Source organism: Rhinolophus sinicus, chromosome 1 (genome assembly GCF_057876585.1).
Source record: "Rhinolophus sinicus isolate RSI-liver-muscle chromosome 1, RSI-T2T, whole genome shotgun sequence".
Classification (NCBI taxonomy): Eukaryota; Metazoa; Chordata; class Mammalia; order Chiroptera; family Rhinolophidae; genus Rhinolophus; species Rhinolophus sinicus.
In genome coordinates, this window is record NC_142501.1 from 38,675,824 (window position 1) to 38,699,963 (window position 24,140).

Genomic DNA, 24,140 nt, shown 5'->3' on the forward strand with positions numbered 1-24,140 from the left:
CTCACCGAGAGGAGCCTACTCTCCAGTAACAATACCAATAAAGTTTCTGTTCTATTGGAACTGACATATTTCAAGATATAAAATATAATCTCCACCAAACTTTTAAACAACATTATTAAACAAAACAAAAAAAAGAAATATATGATGTGGTTCTGACTATAGTTTATTTTCCCACAAAATTCCTAGTTTTAGAAATATTAAATAAGTCGGGGAGCTAAAAGTTAATTTCATTTAAAAGGAGAAGTTAATGAGTCTGGACATTTTTCATAGGCAGGTGATTTTAAAATCTTGCGGCTAGCTGCTAAGTAGATCTTTTCACATTCAATGAGTCAGAATGGTGTCTCCTAAGAGACTGGGGACAAAGAATCCTAGGAATACTCTTCGAACAGTTGGGAACCAACACAAATAATGAAGTAGGTTCTAGTCTAAGCACTTGCTTATGTGTATTATATCATTTAACCCCTAAAACTGTCCTACGAGGTAGGTGCTATCATGGGTTGTGTGACTTCTGGCAACTTCCTTAATCTCTCTGAGACCCATCTGTATAAAGATTGCAGTCACAATACCCATCTCGTAGAGTTTCTGTGAAAATTAAGTGACAGAATCAATGGAAAGCACTTAGCCCAATTCCTGGTACACATTAACAATGGAGGGGAGCAGAATAGGCCACCCCCAAATATGCCTCTTTGGCACAAGAATTATTGAGGAACTGCAGACACAGGAGAAACTTTGAAAACAGAGTAGAAGTGAAATTTACAAGAGAAAGGGGGCCTGTACCAGGAAGACAGCTACTACCACAGATCACTTCTTCACCTGAGAGCCTTATCTGAAAGGCCACATTTGTTTACCAAACATTTCCTCTTCTTCTCTTCGAAGCCCTAGTCTCCTAGCCCTTTCCTTGGTTCATGGTATAGAAGCCACAGTTGTGTGTGGCCGCCTTTTGAATTCCATATCTTTATGGGGCTCCTACATACATACTTAAAATTGGTGTTGTTTTTTTTTCTCCCGTTAATCTATCTTCTATTATTACAGGGGTTCTCAGGCACAGAACCTAGGACAATAGAGGGAAAATTATTTTTTCTTCCCTACAACTGCTAAAGGTATTCACTGTGAAAAAAGCTATGCTATTTTTACTCCTACTGCCCAAGGGAAGTGTTTACCGACTATGGATGTTAAAAATATTTGAAATTTCAGAAGCACTCAAAACATTGAACATTTCATCCCTGGGTTATTATTTGAGTGTAAGCTTGGATCAGTGCAAGAGGCAGGCCTGTTACAGCCAGACCATCTCTCAGACCACCAGCTATGTCAGCATCTTCTGGCCCCAGGCACACAGTAGGCAGTTTGGTATGGTACAGCACAGTGGCTAACACATGGACTGTGGTGCAGGGTTGCCTGTATTCTAATCCCAGTCCTGCCATCGACTGGCTGGGTAACGTTGAACATTTGGTTAACCTCCCTGTGCCTCAGTTTCTTCATCTGTAAAATGGGGAGAATAGCAGTACCTACTTCAGAGGATTCTCATGAGGATGAAAGTAGACAGTACAAAGAAAGCATGCTTGGGATGTAGTGAGCACTCGTTTGTGGTAGCTAGCACACCTTGAGTGACATTTGAGTAGAGGACTACTCAAAGTAGATCCTAATACAAAATACTAATAAGGTGTTCACTGGGATATCTCACCCCTATCACGTGGAGAACGCTCTGAAAGAATGGTTTGGGGTGATTAAACAGCGTGTATTAACTACTATTTGCAAGGCACTGTGTTAAGCACTTGACCTATTTTAACTTATTTAATCTTTATAACGATGCCATAAGATAGGCAGTGTTGAGTGCCATTTTACAGATGACAAAACTGAGGCACAGAGAAGTTAAGCACCCATTGTTTCAAGCAATAGGAGGGACTTCTTATGTGGAAAGGCTGTATAGATGTGGTTTGGGGCACAGAGCTCACTACACCATCCTGTTCACACGCTGAATGTGGGGCTGTGGATCAGAAGCAGCAGCCTGGTGTGGGAGCAGAGTGGGTTGCTAAACCTTTGCAAATCCCCTTTCTTGTTTGTGGGGTGGGGAGCCGAGGGGAAGAAGCGTGGTGGTGGTGAGAGCCTGCAGGGTGCATTCCTCAGCCCCTGACCTAGAAGCCACTGCCACTAGAGGCCACCTCACTAAGCCTACTAGCAGGGGAGACTGCAGAGGAATGCTTTCCCAAACTTCAGGTATCCAGTGTTCCTGTGAACTGATAAAAGCAAAGAAAAGAGGGATGGAAACGGCTTTGTGGGGTAACATGCCTCTGTGCAAAGATGGCTCTTTTCTGCCCAAAAATATCCATCTTGCCACTAGTCTGAAAACTCCTCTGTTTCCAGAATACCCTGTTTACAAATAGAAGGATACAGGGAACATTTAAACTGTATATGTAACACTAATCACCACTAAATCCCTTGGAATCCTGCTTTACATGTATTTGTTGAAAAGATTGAATTTAATATCACCCAGCTGAAAGCAAGAAAGGGAAAAAGAACAGGAAGCAAAATGGTGTGTGTGGTTGGGGGTGGGGTGGGTGAGAGAAAGGATGGCAGTGGGGAAGGATGAGGGTCTAAGAGGGAAACTGGTTGGGCATCAGAGACAATTCTGCTTGCTTCTAATTTCTCTTAATCCCACCTTGGAAATGTCACTCAGGAGGATCTCATGTGACTTTTTGGCATGGATGGTATATAATGCTGACCCTTGGGAGAGTGTATACAGGAATATTGTTTCTTTCATCTTTAAAAACGCTTTGCTTTCTATTCAGCAGCTGTCTTATTGCAATTTAAGTTCCTATCACTCAAGTAGACATCAAGTGGCATCCTATATAAATACTTAGAGTTCTGACTTTGCAAGGGTCTCTGAAAAACAATCTATTTCTTGTAAGTTCTTTAAAGCTTTCTTTTGGCTTCAGCAAGTGTGTACAGCTATATCCAGAGGTAGAAATCTTTCCTGTGCAAATAAACTCCACAATTGCACAGTTATGTAAAAGATAATGTGCTCAAAATTCACTGCTAGAGCAGTCCCCGAAGGTCAGCTCCAGATAACATGATTGGGAAATTGCTTTTGCCATTAAATTATTGTCCTCATTTAGAATAGAAACATTCAGAAAATTAAAAAAAAAATTTTTTTTAAGTGTTTGTGGTTGACAATTTGAAGGACATGGATAAATGAAGAAAATAAAAATCACTTCTAATTACAATACTGAGACAACCTCCATAAACAATTTTGGTTCAGAATATATCTGTATCTCTATCTTTATTTCTACTGATCTACCAATGGACCTATGGCCACAATAATTTTGGGGGATATTAACCAATATTTACCATAAATTTTATTGAAGTATAACATACGGACAGAAAAGTGCACAAATCATAAGTGTACTTAGGCACAAATCGATGTGTTTTTATAAGCTGAACACACCTGTGTGTCCAACATCAGCTCTGTATTCCCACTGCATTTAATTGAGGCCCTTTCTCTACCTCATACAGCTAGGGTTTTCCACCTTCACATCCTGGAAAAGGGAGGTCTCAGCAGACCACAGAGAAAAAGAACTTTACTCCGTGACACAGATCCAAGAATAAAATGAGAGATTTGGAAGACCATGAATCAGTTTGAGCCGATTTTTCTAACCCTAAGACTAGATAAAGGATTCTTGGATGGGAGAAGAGGAGAGAAGAAAGTAAGCAAATAGAGCATAAACGCTGATGGGTCTCTTAGAAGGGTCATTGGCCCTGCCCGAAGTTCAGAAACTCTGTCAGAGAAACTGTTGATAGGAATTTTGATCCACATGGAAATGTTTCCAGATCCAACAAGCTCCCTGCTTTCAATACTGGGAAGGCCTGGACCCTTGTTTACCTCAACTAAAGTAACCCCCACACCCTATTTCTCAGTGGAGCTTTCCATGTCGCAGTGTGCACATCTCGTACTCAGGTGGTTCTGCTGCAGGTGGCCCTTAGTCCTCACCTTCAGAAATACGGGTGTAGGTTATTGTCCAGGCCATGACCATGCTTCCCAAATTTGTCTGTGCATCAGAACTACCTGGGGACCTTGTTAAATATACAGATTCCCAGGGCCCACTACTGAATGTAATCTGGCCTGGCAATCTGAACGTTAACCAATTCCCCAAATGATTATTATGCAATCAGTCTGGCATCTTTTGGAGGATTAGATTTGGGAAGTACTCTTCCAGTGGCGGGTGAACTACACCATTTCATGAGGACAAAGGTTCATACAGTGGTTCCAAGTGAGCCAGCGGAGCCCATTTATAAGCCTGTTGATGGGAGCAGAGCAACTCAGGTGGTAAAGCTTCTTCTCTCTTGCCCCTCATTCAACCAGACCAGCCCCTTTTACCTTAATGTAATGTACTTGCATAAAGACTCCCAGGTCAAGAAAGATTTGTAATCCACTCTCTAGATCACAATATCAACCAGTATCAACATCTTTTGCTCTATCGTTTATTTTTATCAGCAGAGGAATTTATGTGAGGATAAGGCTACCCTTGGGAAGAGCTTTGCCGGCCAAAGTCTTCTCCTCATTCTCTGAAGAAGGTTTGGCACAGCTGCACATGGCTGGTCTGTCCTTTCTAGCACCATGCCAGTGTCTACAGGCTTCCTGAGGCTACCAACAGATGCTGCCATGCATGAGCATATGTTCTTTTGACTAGAAGTTTCTCTGGGCCTGGCTATGGAGGCTTTTAGAGCTCTGTCCTCAATTATTAAAAGCATAGCAAGGGGGCATTGGACATTTACAATATTAATAATAATAGCCTTTAAAAGCCAAGGCTATAACAGACTAATTTTTTTGTTTTAAACTTCTCTAGATGAACTACTCTAAAGTGATAGCTCCAAATGTAATAACCCTCTAGGATAACATGGAAGCCATTGATAGATTGGTCACATCTAGAATATGTACTAGTAAAGCCTGCAACTGTCACCACCAATGGCTGTGGAGACATTATTTAGGGCTGCGGTTGACTAGGATGAAAGTATAGCTGAGGCTCTCTGTCTGCTAATAGGACAAATAGAAAAAAAGTTGAAAAGGAAAAAATAGGATGTAAGGAAACCTAGAATTTGAGATCCCCCAAATAATCTTCCAAATGTGATCCTGGAGGAGAAGTCAGAGAGGATACAAAAAGAACTCATAGGGACCAAGTGATTTTCATTCACAATGTTGGAAAAACAAAAGATGGAGAAGAGGTAATCATTGTGCTACTCACAATCCTAGTGCTGGCTGCAGAGCAAGATGGTGAGTATTCTAACTTCTGAACTGGATTCAGGAAGTAAGAATGGGACAATGAGAATCAGGTGGTGGTTGGAAAAAGTTTTTGCTTTGCGGTGTATCTTATATACACAAAAGCGTAAATAAACAGCTAGCTATAATTTTACAAAATGAATCTATCACTTGTACACAGTGAGCACAGGATGAAGAAACAGAACCTTGATGGTTTCCTGGAAGCCCCATCTTGCCTCCCAGTCACTGGGGATTAGTTTTGCCTACTTTTGAACTTGACATACAGTATATACTCTTCTGTATCTGGCTTCTTTTGTGTTTGTGAATTCACCATTATATTTGTGTGTGACTGTTCATTTTTATTACTACATAGTGCGTTATCCTGTGGACATACCACAGATTCTCTATTCTGTTGTCAGACCATTTCGGGTATTTTCAATTCTTTGCTGTGACAAACAATGCTCCTATGAACTTGTATGTTTTTAAAATAGACTTTATCTTTTATATTACTATAAAAAGAATTCAACTATTTTAATTTAAGAAGAACATGTTGAATATATGGCGAAATATGTTCTTGGAACTAAAAGTTATACTTCAGCACTACAATGGTGTTGACAGAACGTTTATTTTAACATATGAAGGAACCTGGGGGCCTCTTTGATCTCAGGGGAAGAAGGCAAGAGAAGGAAAGACTAAAGACATAGAGGAAAATAATCAATAGAGCATTGTTTTAATGGAGATTGGTGATGATAAAATCAAGATCACAGATCATGGTGGAAAGTAGCAGGGGCAACTTTTTCTCCCAAGAAGAGAGGAGCAATGGTAAAGACAGAGAATAATGAGTTGGAAGGGAGAAAAGTTGAAAGATAAGTTAGTGGTTAAAATAAGAGGTCAGGGCTGAGATTAGGGATAGGAAAAAAGTAGATAAGGTTTGGAAAAAGCTATCTTGGGGGATGTAACCAGCACGGAAGCCCGGCTAGGATGGAAGAACATGGATTTGTTGTGGAACCAATGAACATAGTCGTGAGATTTTTCCCTGGTCATTTTGAGCAGCTTCAGATGAGAGAAAAGTTCCTGCCTAGTCTTATTCACACCTCCTCCTACACACACATGCACAGCTGCCACGCATGGCTGGATAGTTTGTGCAGTGCGCAATTTGAGAGGATGCGTTGCCATTGTAGATGGAGTGTGTGTATTTTATCATGACTTTCTGGCAGATGGCAGTAAAGCATCTTGTTCTCACAAAATCAGTATGCTACAACTTCTCAACAGAAGAAAGTGAAACGTCTTGAAGTAGGGGAGCATTTCTCAAATTGGCAGAATGGTGCTGTACGGGTCTAGTACAGCTCTGCATGGAGAGGGGTAGTAGAAGGAAGGTCGTGGGGTTAGGATACAGGGAGGCTCCTGGACCCTATGCTGCATCAGAAAGATGAGGCCTCTGTCTGTGGAACAGACCTGTGGTTTTCGCCTTAGCTAATGCAGAATTGCCCTACTTTGTGCTGCCCTTTTCCAAATACCAAGGATCACTGAAAACTTAACCTCATTTTCCCCTCAAATCCTTTCCTGATTTCAATGCCTGTTTTTTTTTTTTCTCTGCTGAAGTCGATCTGCCAGCACCTTGCATGCTGCTTTTAAGGCACTACCTTGTATTACTACAGGTCAGACAATTAAGTTCACAAACTCATCCTAGAAAAAGTGCTACATGCCCCATTGCTAAATATCACTATGGTCATCTTCGAAGTACTGCCCTTGGGAAGCTATGCACCAGTGCCAGTGCCTAGTCCATACCTCAAAGCAATTTTGGAACTCTTTCTGGAATGGCCATCAGAGCTGTTGTCGTATTACCCTTCATGTCCTGTTATCAAGATGTCTTCCTTTCAATATTTCCTTTATCTTCGGGTAAAGAAAGAAGTCATTAGATTAGGGGCCAGATCCGTTGAGTAGGGAGGGTGTTCCAAAACAGTAATCTGTTTACTGGCTAAAAACTCCCTCATAGATAGTGCTGTGTGAGCTGGTGCCTTGTCGTGATGCAAGAGCCATGAATTGTTGGCAGAAAGTTCAGGTTGTTTTCTTCTAACTTTTTCACACAGTCTTTCAGTACTTCTAAATAGTACACTTGGTTAACTGTTTGTCCAGTTGGTACAAATTCATAAATGAATAGTCCCTCTGATATCTAAACAGGTTAGCAATATCATTACAACAAGTTCTCGAACTTACTTGTCAGACCTCATGTTTTCAGTTGTATATGTCTTTATAGCCCCTAAATGATTTGAAACCCACAAATTACAGCCAAGTTATAGTTGAGCTACTGAGGCACCACTGGTCCATGTTGGTCAACCATGGACTAGATAGCTCCTACCTCACAACCTGTCTACCTTGCTGCCCAGAGATCTGAGGCTTGTGACATCCTTTAAAATCAAGAATTCTTAGGCATCAAGGTACTTTATTCCATAAGTTTTACTCTATAAAACTTGCTCAACCCCTTGCCCCTCTGATACGACATTCTACTCCCCCCCTATGCTCACAGTCCGTCATGCCTCCTGTTCCTTACACATGGCCAGCACATTCCTAACCCAGAATCTCTGTGCTTGCCATTCCTACTGCTGAAACTCTCTGTCCTCCATGTGTCCATGTGGTTTGTCCTCCCATCTTCCTCAGGATGTGCTGACATGTCACCTTCTCAGTGACCCCTTCCCCTCCAACCTATTTAAAATTGTAGTAAACCCATTCCAACATTCCCTTACCACCCTTCCTTATTTTGTTTTCCAGGGTACCACCAACTTCTAGCATGCCATATTAAAGTACTTACTTACTTTGCTCATTGTTAGTCTCCTACCACTGAAGCATAAGCTCCATGCAGGCAGAGATTTTTGTCTGTTTCCTGCCCCCTCCCTGGTCCAGCATTGAGAACAGCCCCTCAGTGACAGTGACAGAGTAGGCACTCAATCATTCTATGTTGAATATACGAGTATTTCCTGCAAATAGCTTCATATATCACTCTTCTACATCATGTGTACAATGACCAAAGTACTTTCTAAATAAAAAATGGATCTGATATTTGTTAAGTCACTTCTAGATTTCTCTGTAATCTGAGCACTAATGTTACACTGTTTTTAGAGAAATTTCATGACTCAAATTCAAAGACAATAGAAGAGTGATTAGAAATCAGGACATGTCTGTCATTAGCAGTAAATATCTGACAGTTATGAGTAAAGAAATAAATTGGCCAAGTTTGATTAGAATCGACAGAAGATAGCATTTTGAGTCTTAATAACTTAACACTGCATATTGATCCCAGAACCACATTAGCCTCAAACAGTCTCTATCATCTTTAATGTTACATTTCCTAGTAATTATTTTATAATTGTCAGAGATTATTAATCTTAAAGTTCTAAGGCAATCTATTTTCATGGAAAAAAAAATAAAACCTAGGACGTAACACAAATCTAACTGCCACAATAATGAGCTACTAACACTTAGCTGTTGACTCATTATACTTTTTGACAATGATTTGGGGGTGTCACTTTTCCTGATGAACAAAAGCAGTTAAATTTCGGGTAGAGCCTTTGCTAATGTTCCCAAGTAAGAATCAGTAATAAAATTCAAGAGGCAAAGAAAAATGGTTCCTCCTAAAATGAAGAAATGGGAAGTGGAATCTATCACATTTTCAACTTTTTTCCAGAAGATGCCCTCTCATGTCTCCAGAGCAAACATAGCATGTTCACTAACCTCTCATCCTTTTAGTGCCTTAGCTGCTTAGCTAGGTGATTGTGTTTATGTTCAGCGCCCTCACTCGAAGAGGTACAGGCTTAGGAAACAGCTGTTCAGAATTAAATTAATTATCATTTGTTAGCAGCATTCTGAAGCTCAGAAATTCTGTGTTCGTGGAAAAGAATGCTGCCTGCCAGACTATAGTTCACTTCAGAATATGTGTGCACTTACATTTCCCATCTTTAAAGTTTTCAAAGAAGTGAAATATCTTTGTAAAACTATTGTCATACTATCCACTAATCTTTTCCTCTTAACTTTAGGGAGTTTGTTCAAGATTTGTTTGAGAAGTTTTTCTTCTTGGATTTTGACACTTAAAAATGGAAGACAAATGGCAGAAAAGAAAGTGGGTATATGCAATATCAGTGTGGCCCTCTAAGAATGAAGTCAATGGGTAAAGCTAAAGTTCCTTTGGTAGTAACCCTGCAAAACTTATGAATTAGAATTCTAACCATTTAGCCCCTTGCTTACAATATTTCTTTGCTGATGTAAATAGTCTGAAGAGCTAAATAGGACTTGGAGGACCAAGAGCTCTAACTGGACTGACGTACCCTAAAGGTTGTATCTATTCATATAGAGAAAAGTTCCCAGGAAGGGCATTGACCCCAAACTTGCCAGATAACTAAGAAAAAAAAAAAAAAGCCAGAGTGTTTAAGTTATTGGGATAGTTACTATTGGGTTTTTCTTCTGGAAATTAAAAAAAAATTTTGAAGTTGAGAATGCAGAAGTCAGATTTAGAAAACACTCATGTTTTTTTCCAATTAGAGTTTTCAATTAAAGTTAAAGTCTTCTCTCTAAATTATTTATTATTATTATTATTATTATTATTATTATTATAAATATGTTCATTAGCAGTTTTGGACAATAAATAAATAACTAATCCAACGTGTAAAAAAAAAACCAATATGCATGAATATGTTTCTTGAAGTATTATTTACAATAGGAAACATTTAGGAAATTTAAATGTCCCATAGATGAAAAGATAAATAAACTATGAGATTTGACTCAATGGCCATTTAAAGTAGTTATGAAGACTCTGAAGCAACATGAACTATGCTTATGGTAAAATTACAAAAGAAAATTTAATGATATTATTGAAAAAGAAAAAGAAAAAAAACCCAGGATATAAAGATTGTAGGTACTGATTTCAAGTATACTTACGAGTATTTCTATAGCTTTCAAAATCTTTATGATGTGGCTATAAATTGATTAGTTTAATTTAAAGTAACATAATAGAAAGATTTATTTTTATACTAAAGAGAGACTGTTAAAACTTTGCTGATTAAATCTAAAGAAAACCAGAAAGTTCAGTTTCTTTTTAAACTATTTGCGTTTAAACAAAAACCAATTCTGCAAATATCCTTTTGAGATCCATGATCCCTTGCTCCCCCCAATTTGTTCAACATTTAAAGGTTTTCAGTAAGTCCATAACATGTAATTTATTCTTCTGTATCACTATCTCATCTTTTTTTCTAATCTCATTTTTTAAAAGATAGCAAGAAATAAGCAAGCAAAGCTACAGCTAGCAAAGAAACACTACAGACAATGACAGACATCTATGGTGGTTTTATTGTTAGCTGCAAAAGAACTAGTGAAAACTCAATATGGCAGGTTCAAAGAGGGCTTATATTGATAAAATTTTCCTTGGTAAATTCAGTTTAAACTATAATACCTCTTTCAAGGGCACTCTCTCTGAAACATTTGGCAACCACAAATCTTAACAAGGTGTATATTCTGCAGTTACCATGAACAAAAGTAATAAATCTATTATCTAGATGGAGTGGATTAGTTTATAAAAGTTAAAAGCAAAGCATTTACACTTAAGGTATGCGGGGGAAAAAGGAAACCTTATTTTATAGGGATATGTGAGGGAACTAGAAACATGAAAATCACGTTTTAAGTTTTTGCCGATAGCTTAAATTCAGAACTAAAACCTTTCCATTCTCTTTACTGTTGCACTATGAAACTGTTTTGTTTTTCTTCTGGGGATACAGTCATCGACATCCTCTCACGCTGAGCCAGCAGTCCTAGTTGAACACAGACCTTAATCAACAGTATCTGAGAAGCTTCTGGGATTCAGTAACATCCTGAGTACTCTAGATTAGTGCTTCTCTTTGATGTGCCTACTAACCACCTAGGAATAGAGTTAAAAATGTGGATTCTAGTTCAGTAGGTATAGAATGAATTCTAAGGTGATCGAGTTCTAACTAGCTCCCAGGTGATGCAATGGTTCCATAGATTAATCGTTGACTAGCACTAGTCCAAAAGCAAAGTGGCATACCTTTATGAAGGTGAAATTGACAAATGACCATGGTGAACCATAGAGCATTGGCCAATGTAAATGGAGCAGCTGTGACTCAGCTGATGGTGGTGTTGGGGGCCCAGTGTTGCCTGAGGATAAAATGAGAACTTAACATATCTAGTTCAATGGCTGGTATGAGGTAGGTGTTCAATAACTTTTTTCCTTTTCTTTCTATAAAAATAATTTCCAAGTGAAGCTATTAGGGAATATGACCAAATAACATCTCAGGATTTTATACTAATAAAAACAAATGCTGGTTAGTGAATAAGCCAGTGGGTATAATGTAGTGTGCGGAAGCCATTGCTTAATAAATCTGAAATCAGTGTTCCTTTTGGAAGATTGACTTGAACTGAAAACAGCAGAAAGATTAACTTTCCATTAGGGAAGTAACTGGAAAGTCAAATGTAGTGGTGGGGGGTTGGATGGAGAGTCAGAACTGGACTATGAAGCTAAGGAAATAGGGCTAAGAAGGAAGGCTGATGGAGCAACATGCCTTTTATGGGGGGAAAAGTCCTTGAGACATTCCCAGAGATAGGCATGCCCCAAAGACTTCAGAACAGAGGTGTTAAGCATTCAATTCTAAGTTACTTGGTATGCTGTAGACTAAATGACATAAATCCTCTCTATTGACCTAAGGCAATGTGTGCTGGACACATACAGCCTTGAGTGGGAAGCGTTTTGGGGTGTGGAGGATTCTGGGTGGTGTCAGCCTGATGGTAACATGACACAGAGAAAGGACAGCACATGCAGAAAGGTAGACAGGAAGGACCCATGGAGAATTTAGCAGGAGATTCAGGAGAAGCATAACCCATAAACAATCAACAATTGGGAGACATTAGGGGTTTCCCATGAGGAGAGAAGAATAACTGGAGTCCTTGGGAACATTTAGGAAATTGACAACTTACATAAAAATAAGGGGCTAACTGAAACAGTAATTGTGAAAATATAGAAGGGAGAGACATAATGTGACCAGATAACAATGAGAAGACTTAGTGCACCTTAGGTTTCAGTTTAGATTTCAAATTATAGGGGATTAAGAGTCATTGTAGGGTCTTGAACAGTAATATGAGTGATGTGGTACAAATTTTTACTTTGGCAAAACTAATAGGACAGGTTTAGAAAAGCATATTGACCAATCTTATTAGCATATTTTTCAAAAGTCTTTTAAAAATTGGTATATCTCTCCATCCTCTGTGAAGTTTTTACTTGAAATTTTTATAACATGTGCTTCAGATAATTCAACTATTAAATTGAGGTTCACACCTCCAATCTTTCCCATTAATAGGATAGCTTTCTCACTTCCTGAGCCAGCTCCTTAAACATGGCAATTTCCCAATAACATATTTTCATAATGGAGATTGGACAATATGTCATTTATTAATTAGGAAACATGAGTTACACTGTACAGATTGATATTGGCTTAACATTGAATTTCAGGCAGCGGTGGAGACACCTATCCCATAAACCTTGCCTGCCTTCGTTGAGTATTTGTACACTTTGTTTTAACAGTAGATGATGAAGGTAAGAAGAATTTTAAGAGTCCCATGCTAATAGCAAAGACAAACTTTTACGTGGAAACCAAAGCTAAATGTAATCAAATACCATATTTGCTCAATGGTTTTTAGGTTTTATAACTGTATATGTGTAGCTAAAAGTGCTCTGTTCCATGTTTTTTTTCTCATTGAAGTTTTGTTTTGTTTTGTTTAAGCAAGTCTTATAAAAAGCCAGTTTGGAAAAGTGGAGGTTTCTTAGAAAAATATCCACATTACAGTAGAACAAATTCTATCTCCATCTCTCTTTATCTAATTAATGTACTGCCAGATTCCAAAGGAGAATCTGGAATTACTATCTCCCTTCAAGGTATGGGGCAAAGTCAAACACTTGGTCCCAGAACACAAAGCTCATGATTTGGCCTCATTCACCTTTCTAGCCTCATCTCCTTGTTCCTTCTTTCATTCCATATTCTAAACCCACCAACATAAATGACCATTTCTCAACACCACCCATGCTTTCGATTTACTTGCTATATGTGCTGATCATTCTTTCTGTTCTCCTTTTGCCAGAAGCATCTTAACCTTTCTCTTAAAATCAGCTCCCTGGTACCTATCTGGAATTCTTCATTCTCTGAAGGACACATAGGACTTTGCATTTAGCTTTATCATAGTATTTCTTTGATTATTTTGCTACAAGTGTGTTTCCCGCTGGTCTAGGACTCCCACCCAGAAAGGCACAAAGCATGATTTTTAAAATTCCAGTGCTTGGCGTATAATAGACACACAAAATTATTTGGTAATTGAGAACACATGGCAGGGAAGAAAATAAACTTGCAAAATACAAACTAAACGACAACTATAAGCTCTTCAAGATATATTTGCAGCCAATCCACATAGATTTTAGAGATTTAAGGAAGAAAGATGTTGAGAGGCCCCAGAAAGGTGGTGGAAGAAATTAAGGTAATTTATAATCTCTAAAGCCAATTATTACTTGATGGCTATATTTCAAACAGATTTCCTTTGCCTCAATTAAACTCACAATACACCCAATAAAGATAAGGAGGTCACAGTTTCTTGTCTGTTTTGTTGTGACTCTTTGAAATTCGACAGGTCCACAAACTGAACTTGGGGATATACTTTATTTTCCAAGATTGGGACAGACATTCCCAGCTGAGATTAAAAAGGCAAGATCAGTTGAAGAGGAGTCTGTATTTTCTTGGTGATTTACACACAGTGGTGGTTTTAAAACAAGGCCACAAAATTTTTTGAGAAGTGGGAAACTATGTTCTTCCCCTTGAATCTAGACCCTATAACTAACTGCTTGACGAATAGAACATGGCAGAGTGACACTTGTCAATTTTTGTATCCAGATCGTAGGAAACTAGTAACTCCCACTTCCTATTTCTTAACCACTTGCTCTGCCCAAGCTGCTATGGAGAGGCCAACGCAGATATGAACATGTAGCCAGCACCCATTTCCCTGTCATGTGAATGAGCTGTCTTGGGAGTGGATGTCTTCTCCACCCCACACCCATCCCCGAGCCCCTTGTAGTTCCCTGACTTGAAAAATAGTTCCTATGGTCTTTCTGCTCTTGGTTACTATGTTCTTCCTTTTAGACCCAAACTCAAATTAAGTATTAGTTGACTAATATAAAATATGACAAGTGGTGCAAATAGAAGGCAGTGAAGAGTGTTACTATTACTCACCTTTGCAATCTACTACTAGTAAGGCAAACTTTGGCTACCTAGCAATTATATTGAGCTCTGTTAGAAAAACCTTTTACCCTCTTTCTCAGGACCATATACACCCCTTTTAGAACAGCTGATACGGCTTTCAAACAATTCCAAAAGTGTTACATATTCTGATACTATGGTAGAATATAAACAACAGGCTGGTAATGTTATGGCATTCAACATACTGAAACTGTCTTTAGTCTAAGAAAAGTAAAATATTAGGAAAGTAAAACTCCTCTAAAAATAAAACAAAATTTATATGTGTATCTGGTTTTCCCATAAGGTATTCCAAATAATATGAATATATTATGAATATATCTACAAACATATATTTCAAGTCAGTATTTTCATAAACATAGAAAATTGAGTAGCAACCACTTATCTTATGCACAAAGTGATATTGTTTCCACACATTTTAAACTCACTCAGATGGTTAGATTCTAATGCCTCCTCTCTTTAGACTTGGGATAAAGTGCCAAGAGTAGTAGGAGTTTATCTATCCCCTTAAAAGAACTCTTGTCCTGATGCTGATCCGAAAATTTGGATTCCTCTTCAAAGCTCATTGGCAATTAACCAAAAACACTTCATCATCAGAACAATGTTTATCCTTTCACAATATCTTTCATTAGTTTCTGCCAAAATCATGAAGACAGAGAGAGAGGAGGGAATGCGGGAGGCATAGAGGGAGGGACGGGGGGGGGGGGGAAGGGAGGGAGGGAGGGAGAGAGAGGGAGGGAGAGAGAGAGAGAGAGAGAGAGAGAGAGAGAGAGAGAGAGAGAGAGAGAATGTGCAGGGGTAGGGGTCAACATGTTTACCTATTTTGGGGAGTATTCAACAGTAGGTAAAGTTTTGGATTTCTTTTTGATAGTAATTCATCTAATTCATCTACCTGGAGATGAATTTGTTTCCCTAAACGGTGAATATTATTTAACAATGCTCATTACGTGAATGCTTTATGAAATAATCCTTACAATTCCTGTAAGGTAATTATAAACACATTGCTGTCTCTAACTTGCAGAGGGCAATAATAATGAAGTGTCAAATTTCTGAGACATAAGGTAAAGCTCACTGCTGTCTCAGGCTGACGAAGCTCAAAGGGTCAGTCATATCACTTTCATTCACAGAAACTTAGGGAAACAAAATGCTCCAAACCCACATTCTTTCTTTATAATCCCTGAATAGCTTGTGTAAATAGTATTAACATTTAGGTAGTTAATGATTTATACCAGGAGATGTGTCTATCTTCCCCCAGCTATGACATTCTAGAGAGAGACAGACAATCCTTGAGCAAGAAGATAGGGGAGGCATTATGCTAGAACAGTCTGTCGTGATGTAACTGACAAGGAATTTACTACAAATCCCAATACTGAGCATTTATTTCTTTCTCTTGCAAGGTCAAAAGATTATACAATTTCAAAACTTGCACTTCATAAAAGCAAGCAATACTTAGATATACCATATTTTTGACCACCCATAGAAGAAATGATCACAGAGAAGAGCTCAGAGGACATATTATGTTACTGATGAAGTGTCAATGACTCATACATATGTAGATGAAATTTTCCTGAAACTACACAATATTCAAATATAAGGAACACTACTTGAGCTAAAACACATTTTGGATTTACGAAACCTGTGCTCATGAGGGAAATAATTGGAAACACCTGAAGCATACATGCCACTTCTTCAAGTGTTTCTATTACAGATCTTTGCAGGAAAGAGGTTGGGAACAAAGTCTCTCATGGGTGAGATTGTTTATTGGTTATAGTTATCAGAGCCCTTTCAGTTGTATTTATACTTCCAATGTGAACACGATAATCACAAATGGAGACAGCTGGAAGAAATTATAAGCCCTGGAATAAACTAACTTTTACTCTACACTCTCAGATGCCCTTGTAGTCTCCTCACAACACCATGACTACAGTTTCTATAGGAACTATGAAAAAGACAGAACAATCTACACAAGTTAGCCAACATGTGATTCAAAGATCATACTTACCAGTTCAAAGTGGCAGAAGGTGTTATTGACAGTTTTCTGAAAATGCGCAAGTCTACTCCTAGGTGCCCAAAGAAAGGGAAATGCTGTTATCAGTGTGGCCTGCTGACTAGAAAATATTTATGCTGTATCAATACTCAGGGGTTAATGTGAATCATTTTTATATAAAACCAAAAAAGTATAAGAGAAATTTTGTTAAGCAATGTATGTTTTCTCAGACTGGTATATGACTTTTTTTCATCTTGGAAATACTAATCATATGTTACTGAGGTTTTTGTTTGTGTGTTTGTTTGTTGTTGTTTTTTTTTTTTTACCATAAAACTGTTTTTAAGTGTACAATTCAGTGGCATTAAATATATTTATAATATTATGCAACCATCATCACTAGCTATATCCAGAACCTTTTCATCATCATCCTGAACAGATTCTGTACCCATTAAACAATAACTCCCCATTCCTCTTTCCCCTGGTAAACTCTATTATACTTTCCATTTCTATGATTTGCTTATTCTGAGTACCTCAGATAAATGGAATCAGGATATTTGTCCTTTTGTGTCTGGTTTATTTCACTTAGTATAATGTTTTCAAGGTTTATCTATGCTGTAGCGTATATTAGAGTTTCATTTTTTATGGATGAATCATATTATATGTATATACCACATTAAAAAAACCCATTCATCTGTTGATGGACACTTGTGTTATTTCCATCTTTTGGCTATAATGAATAATGATGTTGTGAACAAACATACAAGTATGTTTGAGTTCTTTGGCAAATGACTTTTTAAAAGTAAAATATTTTTAGCTCTTGGTGTTTGGATATAATAAAACAAAACTCAGTGGTCACCACTGATAGATTTTTGGGTTATTTTGCTTTTCTTTATTTTTAAAAATAGATATTGGGGGAAATTCTCACTTTTCTCACTCCTGCTCACATTTCAAGTTCGTATATGCCCTATCTCCCTGCACATACTATATAAATACACATATGCCAACTCAAATTAAATTAAATTAAGCAGGACTACAGATATGGACAGGATTTGTTCTCAGAAACTGAAGCAATCGTACTTTCTGATCACAGAGAGTCAACATTTAAAATGAGGATATTTCATTATTTTCTAAACTTCTATACTCTTCATAAGTATAGAATAAGATAGCTAAAGAATAAGGAGAATAGCTTTTTAAAAAACCTAGCTCTATCAGATTATTTAATGGAAACATTCCTGGCCCTTTGGCATTTCCTATCCATGGGATTTTGTACCTAGTATTACCAGCTTTAAGATAAAACTGTTTTGGTTGAATTTTAAAATTCCCAAGAAGTTACTCCATAGAAACTTCACTTACTACTGCCAGTAATTAGGAAGCTAAATTAATCCATGCTTAAAGAGACAGATCCCGAGGGTAGAAAATCAGACAGACCACAAGATTCAGAATTCCCGAAACAGGCGCTTTTGGAAAATGCATCTGCAGAAATGACAGAAGTTGTAGACCTAATAGTTGGGTAGGGTATAAAAGACTAAAATTAGTGATAAAGGAAATTCATGTGCATAAAATGAAGCTCTTGATGGTTTTGCTTTTGACGAATGTTTTTCTTCTTAACAGCCTAAAAAACAAATGTTTCAACTTGTCCACAAACTCTATTTCCTTCTTCAAGAAATGGTTAAAGTCCTGAAGAATTATCTTTTCTAAAAGAAACCATTTTCTTGCTTGCTGCTGTCTTCCTCTCCTGTGTAATGAAGGCTGGCTGTGACATGTCAGGCATCCTTATGTTCTCTGGACTTGGATATTACTGTCCTGAACAAAAAAATAAAATGTATGGTGAAATATAATACAGCCCACTAATATGGTGAAATTGTGTCATTATAGAAATATGGAGTAGAGATGTTCAGAGTCTTTCTGTCACACTAATCTTAAATTAAAACCTGGAAATAGATCTTGAGCATACTCACAGATGAAGGACAATAACAGGAGGGGGCAGGAATTATTTCTATGATACCTCAACTTTTGCCAAGGTAAAAGGATTATTCATTTTTAAAAATCCTTCTAACTCAACTCTGTAACATGTGCACTTGTTTAAGTTACAAGTTTCATGGTGATTTATCATGTGAAGGGTTCTGTGATTCCTAAGCAGCTTGACTATTTCATTAGCTGGTCATGGATATTTTTTACTTCCACTCTTAAATATGAAGATCAAAATGGTTGAGGCAACCATCTCTAAATGTTTACACCCTTCATTTCCTTTTTTTTTGTTTATTCCCACCCCCCATCCTCCATCAGGTTGTTCTCTATATCTATCGGTTTGTTTCTGTTTTGTTTATTCATTTGTTTTGTTTTTAAAATTCCACATATAAGTAAAATCACATGGTATTTTTCTTCCTCTGACTTATTTTATTTAGCTTAATTCTTTCTAGATCCATCCATGTTGTTGCAAATGTCATTTCATTCTTTATTGCTGAATTGTATTCTATTTTGTGTGTGTGTGTATATTACTATACATTATATGTAATATATTATATATGTATTGTACATATATATCTATATCTATATCACATATTCTTTATCCATTCATCTATTGATGGACATCTAGGTTGCTTTCTACTGGATTGTATGGCAGCTCTTTTTAAAATTTTTTTGAGGAATTCCCATACTATTTTCCATGGTGACTACATTAATTTACAGTTCATCAATGGTGTACAAGGTTCCCTTTTCTCTATATTCTTGCCAACATTTGCCATTATTGTATTTTTGATAATAGACGTTCTGACAGGTGTGAGGTAATATCACATTATGGTTTTAATGTGCATTTCCCTGATAGTTAGTGATGGTGAGCATCATTTCATATGTCTCTTGGACATCTGTATGTCCTCTTTGGAGAAATGCCTATTCAGATCCTCTGCCCATTTTTTAATCAGATTTTTTGTTTTTGGTGTTAAATTGTATAAGTTCCTTATATATTTTGGATATTAACCTTTTATCAGATGTGTCATTGGCGAATATCTTCTTCCATTGAATAGGTTGTATTTTCATATCGTTGATTGTTTCCTTTACTGAGCAAAAACTTTTTAGCTTGATGTAGTCCCATCTGTTTACTTTTTCTTTTGTTGCCCTTGCCTGAGAAGACATATTTAAAAATACTGCTAAAAGTAATGTTAAAGAGTTTATGCCTGTGTTTTCTTCTAGGACTTATATGGTTTCAGGTCTTATTTTTAAGTTTTTAACTCATTTTGAATTTACTTTTGTATATGGTGTAAGAAAGTGATCCAATTTCTTTTTCTTTTTATGCATGTATCTGTCCATTTTCCCCAATACCACTTACTGAAGATACTGTTATTACACCATTGTATATCCTTGCCTCTTTTGTCACAGATTGACCATGTAAGTGAGGATTTATTTCTGGGCTCTCTATTCCATTCCATTAATCCATATATCAGTTTTTATGCCAGTACCATGCTGTTTTGATTACTGTAGATTTGTAGTATAGTTTGATATCAGGGAATGTGATAGCTCCCACTTTGTTCTTTCTCAAGATTTCTTTGGCTAGTTGGGGTCTTCTGTGGTTCCATATAAATTGTAGGATACTGTTTTAGTTTTGAGAAAAATGCCATTGTTATTTCAATAGGGATTGAATTGAATCTGTATTTGGCTTTAGGTAGTAAAGACATTTTAACAATATTAAGCCTTCCAATCCAGCAAGGTATTTCCTTCTTTTTTTTTTTTTTTTGTAGTGTCTTCAATTTCTCTCTTCTATGTCTTATAGTTTTCAGAGTACAGGTCTTCCACCTCTTTGGTTAAATTTATTCCTAGGTTTTTTATTATTTTTGCTGCAATTGTAAATGAGATTGTTTTCTTAATTTATCCTTCTGATTGTTCATTATTGGTTTATAAAAACACAACAGATTTTTGAATATTGATTCTGTGTCTTGCAATGTACTGAATTCATTTGTTGTAATAGCTTTTTGGTGGAATATTTAGAGCTTTCTACATATAGTATCATGTCTTCTGCAAATAATGAGAGTTTTACTTCTTTCTGATTTGAATGGATTTTGGTTTTTTTTTCTTGTCTGATTGCTATGGCTAGGACTTCCAATACTATGTTGAATAGAAGTGATGAGAGTGGGCATCCCTGACTTGATCCCAATATTAGAGGACAAGCTTTCAGTTCTTCATCATTGGGTATATTAGCTATGGGTTTGTCACATATAGTCTTTATTATGCTGAAATATGTTCCTTCTATACATACTTTGTTGAGAGTTTATGATTATAAAAAGATGTTGAATTTTATCAGATGCTTTTTCTGCACCTATTAAGATGATCATATGGTGTTCATGCTTTATTTTGTTAATGTAATGTATTACATCAATTGATTTATGGATATTGAACCATCCTTGCATCCCTGGGATGAATCTGACTTGGTCATGGTGTATAATCCTTTTAATGAATCTGGTTTGCTAATATTTGGTTGAGAATTTTTGCATCTATGTTTATCAAGAATATTGACCTGTAATTTTCTTTTTTTGTAATGTCTTTTTCTGATTTGGGAATCAGGGTAATGCTAGCTTCATAGAATGAGTCTGGAAGCATTCCTTACTCTTTAATTTTTTTTGAAATAGTTTAAGAAGGATAGGTATTAATTCTTCTTTGAATGTTTGGTAGAATTCACTTGTGAAGCTGTCTGGTCCTGAACTTTTATTTGTTTGGAGTTTTTTGATTACTGCTTCAATTTCATTGCTAATGTGATTATTAGTCTGTTTAGATTTTGTATTTCTTCCTAGTTCAGTCCTTCATTTCCTTCTTGGTGGTAATAGAGTAATATCTAATTATCTTTTCCTCTGAATATCTAAGATGTTCCCTAGATTTAAAATATGCCAAGTAACACACATAAAAATGTAAAAAGAAAAGAAAAGAAACCTCCATTTTTCTGTGTGCAATTGGCTTGATTCTTCTCTAGGAGTGTTTAGCAGGAGGTCTCACAGTCTGAAATGTTTTTGTTCTATACCTCCTCTATGGAAATGGAGCTGTAGACATTGTACAGGCATTTAGTTTTATTTAAACTATGGAGTACCTCTGACCCAGGAGGGTGGGAAGTCCTGACTGTAGGTCTTTTTACTTCTTCCATACAACCTAAGTGTGACACATAAGGGTGAGTGTGGGAAGTCAGAGAACAGGGTTGCTGACAAGCATTGAAGGAATGAAGTTGTTGAGAAAAAAATATTCACACAATGTCAACTGACTGAAGAATTTTAGAAACATCACTTTGGGGCGAAGAGAAAAAAGATATTAGTACTTAGATTGAAGGAACATATAAGAAAGTATAGATAGAGAATGCTGATATAAGAAACTTAACCCAAAGACTTCCAAACCATCTTTAAGAAGGTTTCACATTAAAGAGTATTAAATATTAGTCCCCCTTCCTGGGCTATTAAATACTGACTCATCACTCACAAAGAAATGGCCCCAGAAGGAGAGACTGTTATGGAAGTTCTTATCAGGGTCCCAGGGAAGGGTCCTTGGAGAGCTAGAAGGACAGTCTGTATATGGATTGTCCAGTTTGGATCACTGAGAACAGTAAGATATGTGTAAACATAGCTCAGTTCATGGAAGGAGTCCATCACCACCATTTTATTAGGAGTCCTAATATAATATACAGGAATGACTCCTAGGTATAATAACTTTTTCTGATTATGAATTTAATATCCTGTGTTTGCAACTTAGGTGCTTTCTTCCCAAGTCCTAAGCAATTGCATACTATTGAGAACAGTGGTGTTGATATGTCACAAGTCCCACTTCTGCCCCTGCTCCTTCTTCCCTCTTTATTCTCTATCATAGATTCCTCAGTATCTCCTAGCAAGCCTGGGAGTTCATATGGAAGGTAGTGGACACAAAGGGAAATTACTTGGGCTTCCCAGAATTCTCTAATTTGTGGAAAGTTCTGTTTCTGCAGCATTCTATGGCATCACTACCTACATTGTCCATTAGTCACACAAAAGAACTCCCACTAAATCTTTACAAAGTACTGAGCAAAGAGAGAATATGTGAGATGTAACTTCAAGTACAACTGCATGGTTTTAATCAGTTGTAGCATAGAAATGTGATTAGTGGTCAAAGACCCCAGAGATTGAACTTTGATTTGTTGTTTGTACCAATAATTGGAACTCTGTTAAATTAGTAATTTTAGTAATTAGGACTTGAATCTTTTTGAATATATGGAACAGTCTTAAGATTCTCATGGTAGCCAACTTTTTGTGTGTGTGTGTGAATGAAAATCTCTTTTTCTAGTCCCGTTTCTAAATGTATGGTATTTTTCCTTTCAGACAAGTTGGGAGGGAAGTAATAAAGACAAAGACAAGCAAATTCCAATGCTTGATTGGCAGAGTGGTGTGGAAGAGCACTGGGTTTAGGCTAGGACTCTAGTCTTAACTCTGCCATTTACTATTTAAGTGACTTTAGGTAGTCATTGAATATCTCTGAGCTAAAGTGTCCTCAATCATAAAATGGAGATAATATCAGCCTTACCTACCACATAGGCTCAAACAAGATAATGCAAAAACCGTGATATGCTATACAAGTGTATAGCATTACATGTTGCCAACAAATGATCATAAATACCAATGAGAACCGAACAATGACTTGGTCCTGAACAATTTTCCATGAACAGACATATCAGACTCAGGAGATGACTGCAATATAGAATTCATTCCCTGATAGATGAAGTAAAACTTTGTTCTCAGTAATGGCTTCAGTAATATTTTGAAGGCACATTGATGATTAATCCTAAAGATACCACCAGATGGGGGTGAAAGCTCTTAGAAGACAGAAGTAAGGCATCTTAAGATGCCTGGAACTTTTCAAAATAGGGTGGGTAAAAAAAAAAAAAAAAAAGAAAGAAAGAAAGAAATCAGAACTACCAAGGAATCTCCCACAGAGGGGATCAGTGAACAAATTTGCGACCATGGTAATTAAGTAAAATAATAACTGAGTAAGACCAACCAAGGCTAAAAACCTTCACCAAAATTATGTTATTCGATATTTAATGAGAGGATTCAAAACATTTTCTTCCAACCAAAACCAACAACAAAATAATCCTTCTTTTTGTATATAATAAAATGTCCCCTTTCCAACTCATATCCAGATTAAGTATTTAATACAATTCCCTTTTGGTCACAGAAAGTGAAGGTAATTGAATTGTAGAAGTGTTGGTTGCTAATGTCTATGGCAGATTTCAGATCCCATCCTTTGCATTTCAACTACTCCCTGATCAGGGCCATACCAACTGGAGGAAATGGGTCCCAGTATAGATATAAGATCTCTGGGAGCAGAAAAATATCAGTAGGCATGAAGGCTGGTTTCTCCAGCTCTTTGCAGCTGAAGGACCTTGGGTTTTGTTGTGGCTCTGTGGTTGGTTACTAGGTGAATTTTGGTAACTTGTCTCTACAGACTTCAGTTTCTTTTGCTCTAAAATGAGATGGTTGGAATAAATCCCTTTACAGTTCCAATGTCATAATAAGAAGTGTCTAAGAAGAAAGCTTCTCTAGATAATAGGAATGTTGTGGCCATCACAGTTTTAGAAAGGATAATGATGCTATAGAAATGGAGAGTGAAC

General features: G+C 37.1%; 1 protein-coding gene across 10 annotated transcripts in view; it reads right to left on the reverse strand.

Moving 5' to 3' along the window:
* The window catches only part of LMNTD1 (lamin tail domain containing 1), a 387,606-nt gene that overhangs the window by 64,690 nt on the left and 298,776 nt on the right, over positions 1-24,140 (reverse strand). For 8 of the 10 annotated variants that reach the window (XM_088798497.1, XM_088798463.1, XM_088798479.1 and 5 more), the window contains one exon: positions 15,906-16,604. The exons of 1 other annotated variant lie outside the window; for it this stretch is intronic. In XM_088798497.1, coding sequence (XP_088654623.1) covers positions 16,514-16,604 — 91 coding nt within the window. In that variant the 3' untranslated portion in view covers positions 15,906-16,513. Of the gene's footprint in view, positions 1-15,905; positions 18,335-24,140 lie in introns of those variants that run through there. One more of the 10 variants, XM_019737656.3, reaches the window with a different exon arrangement.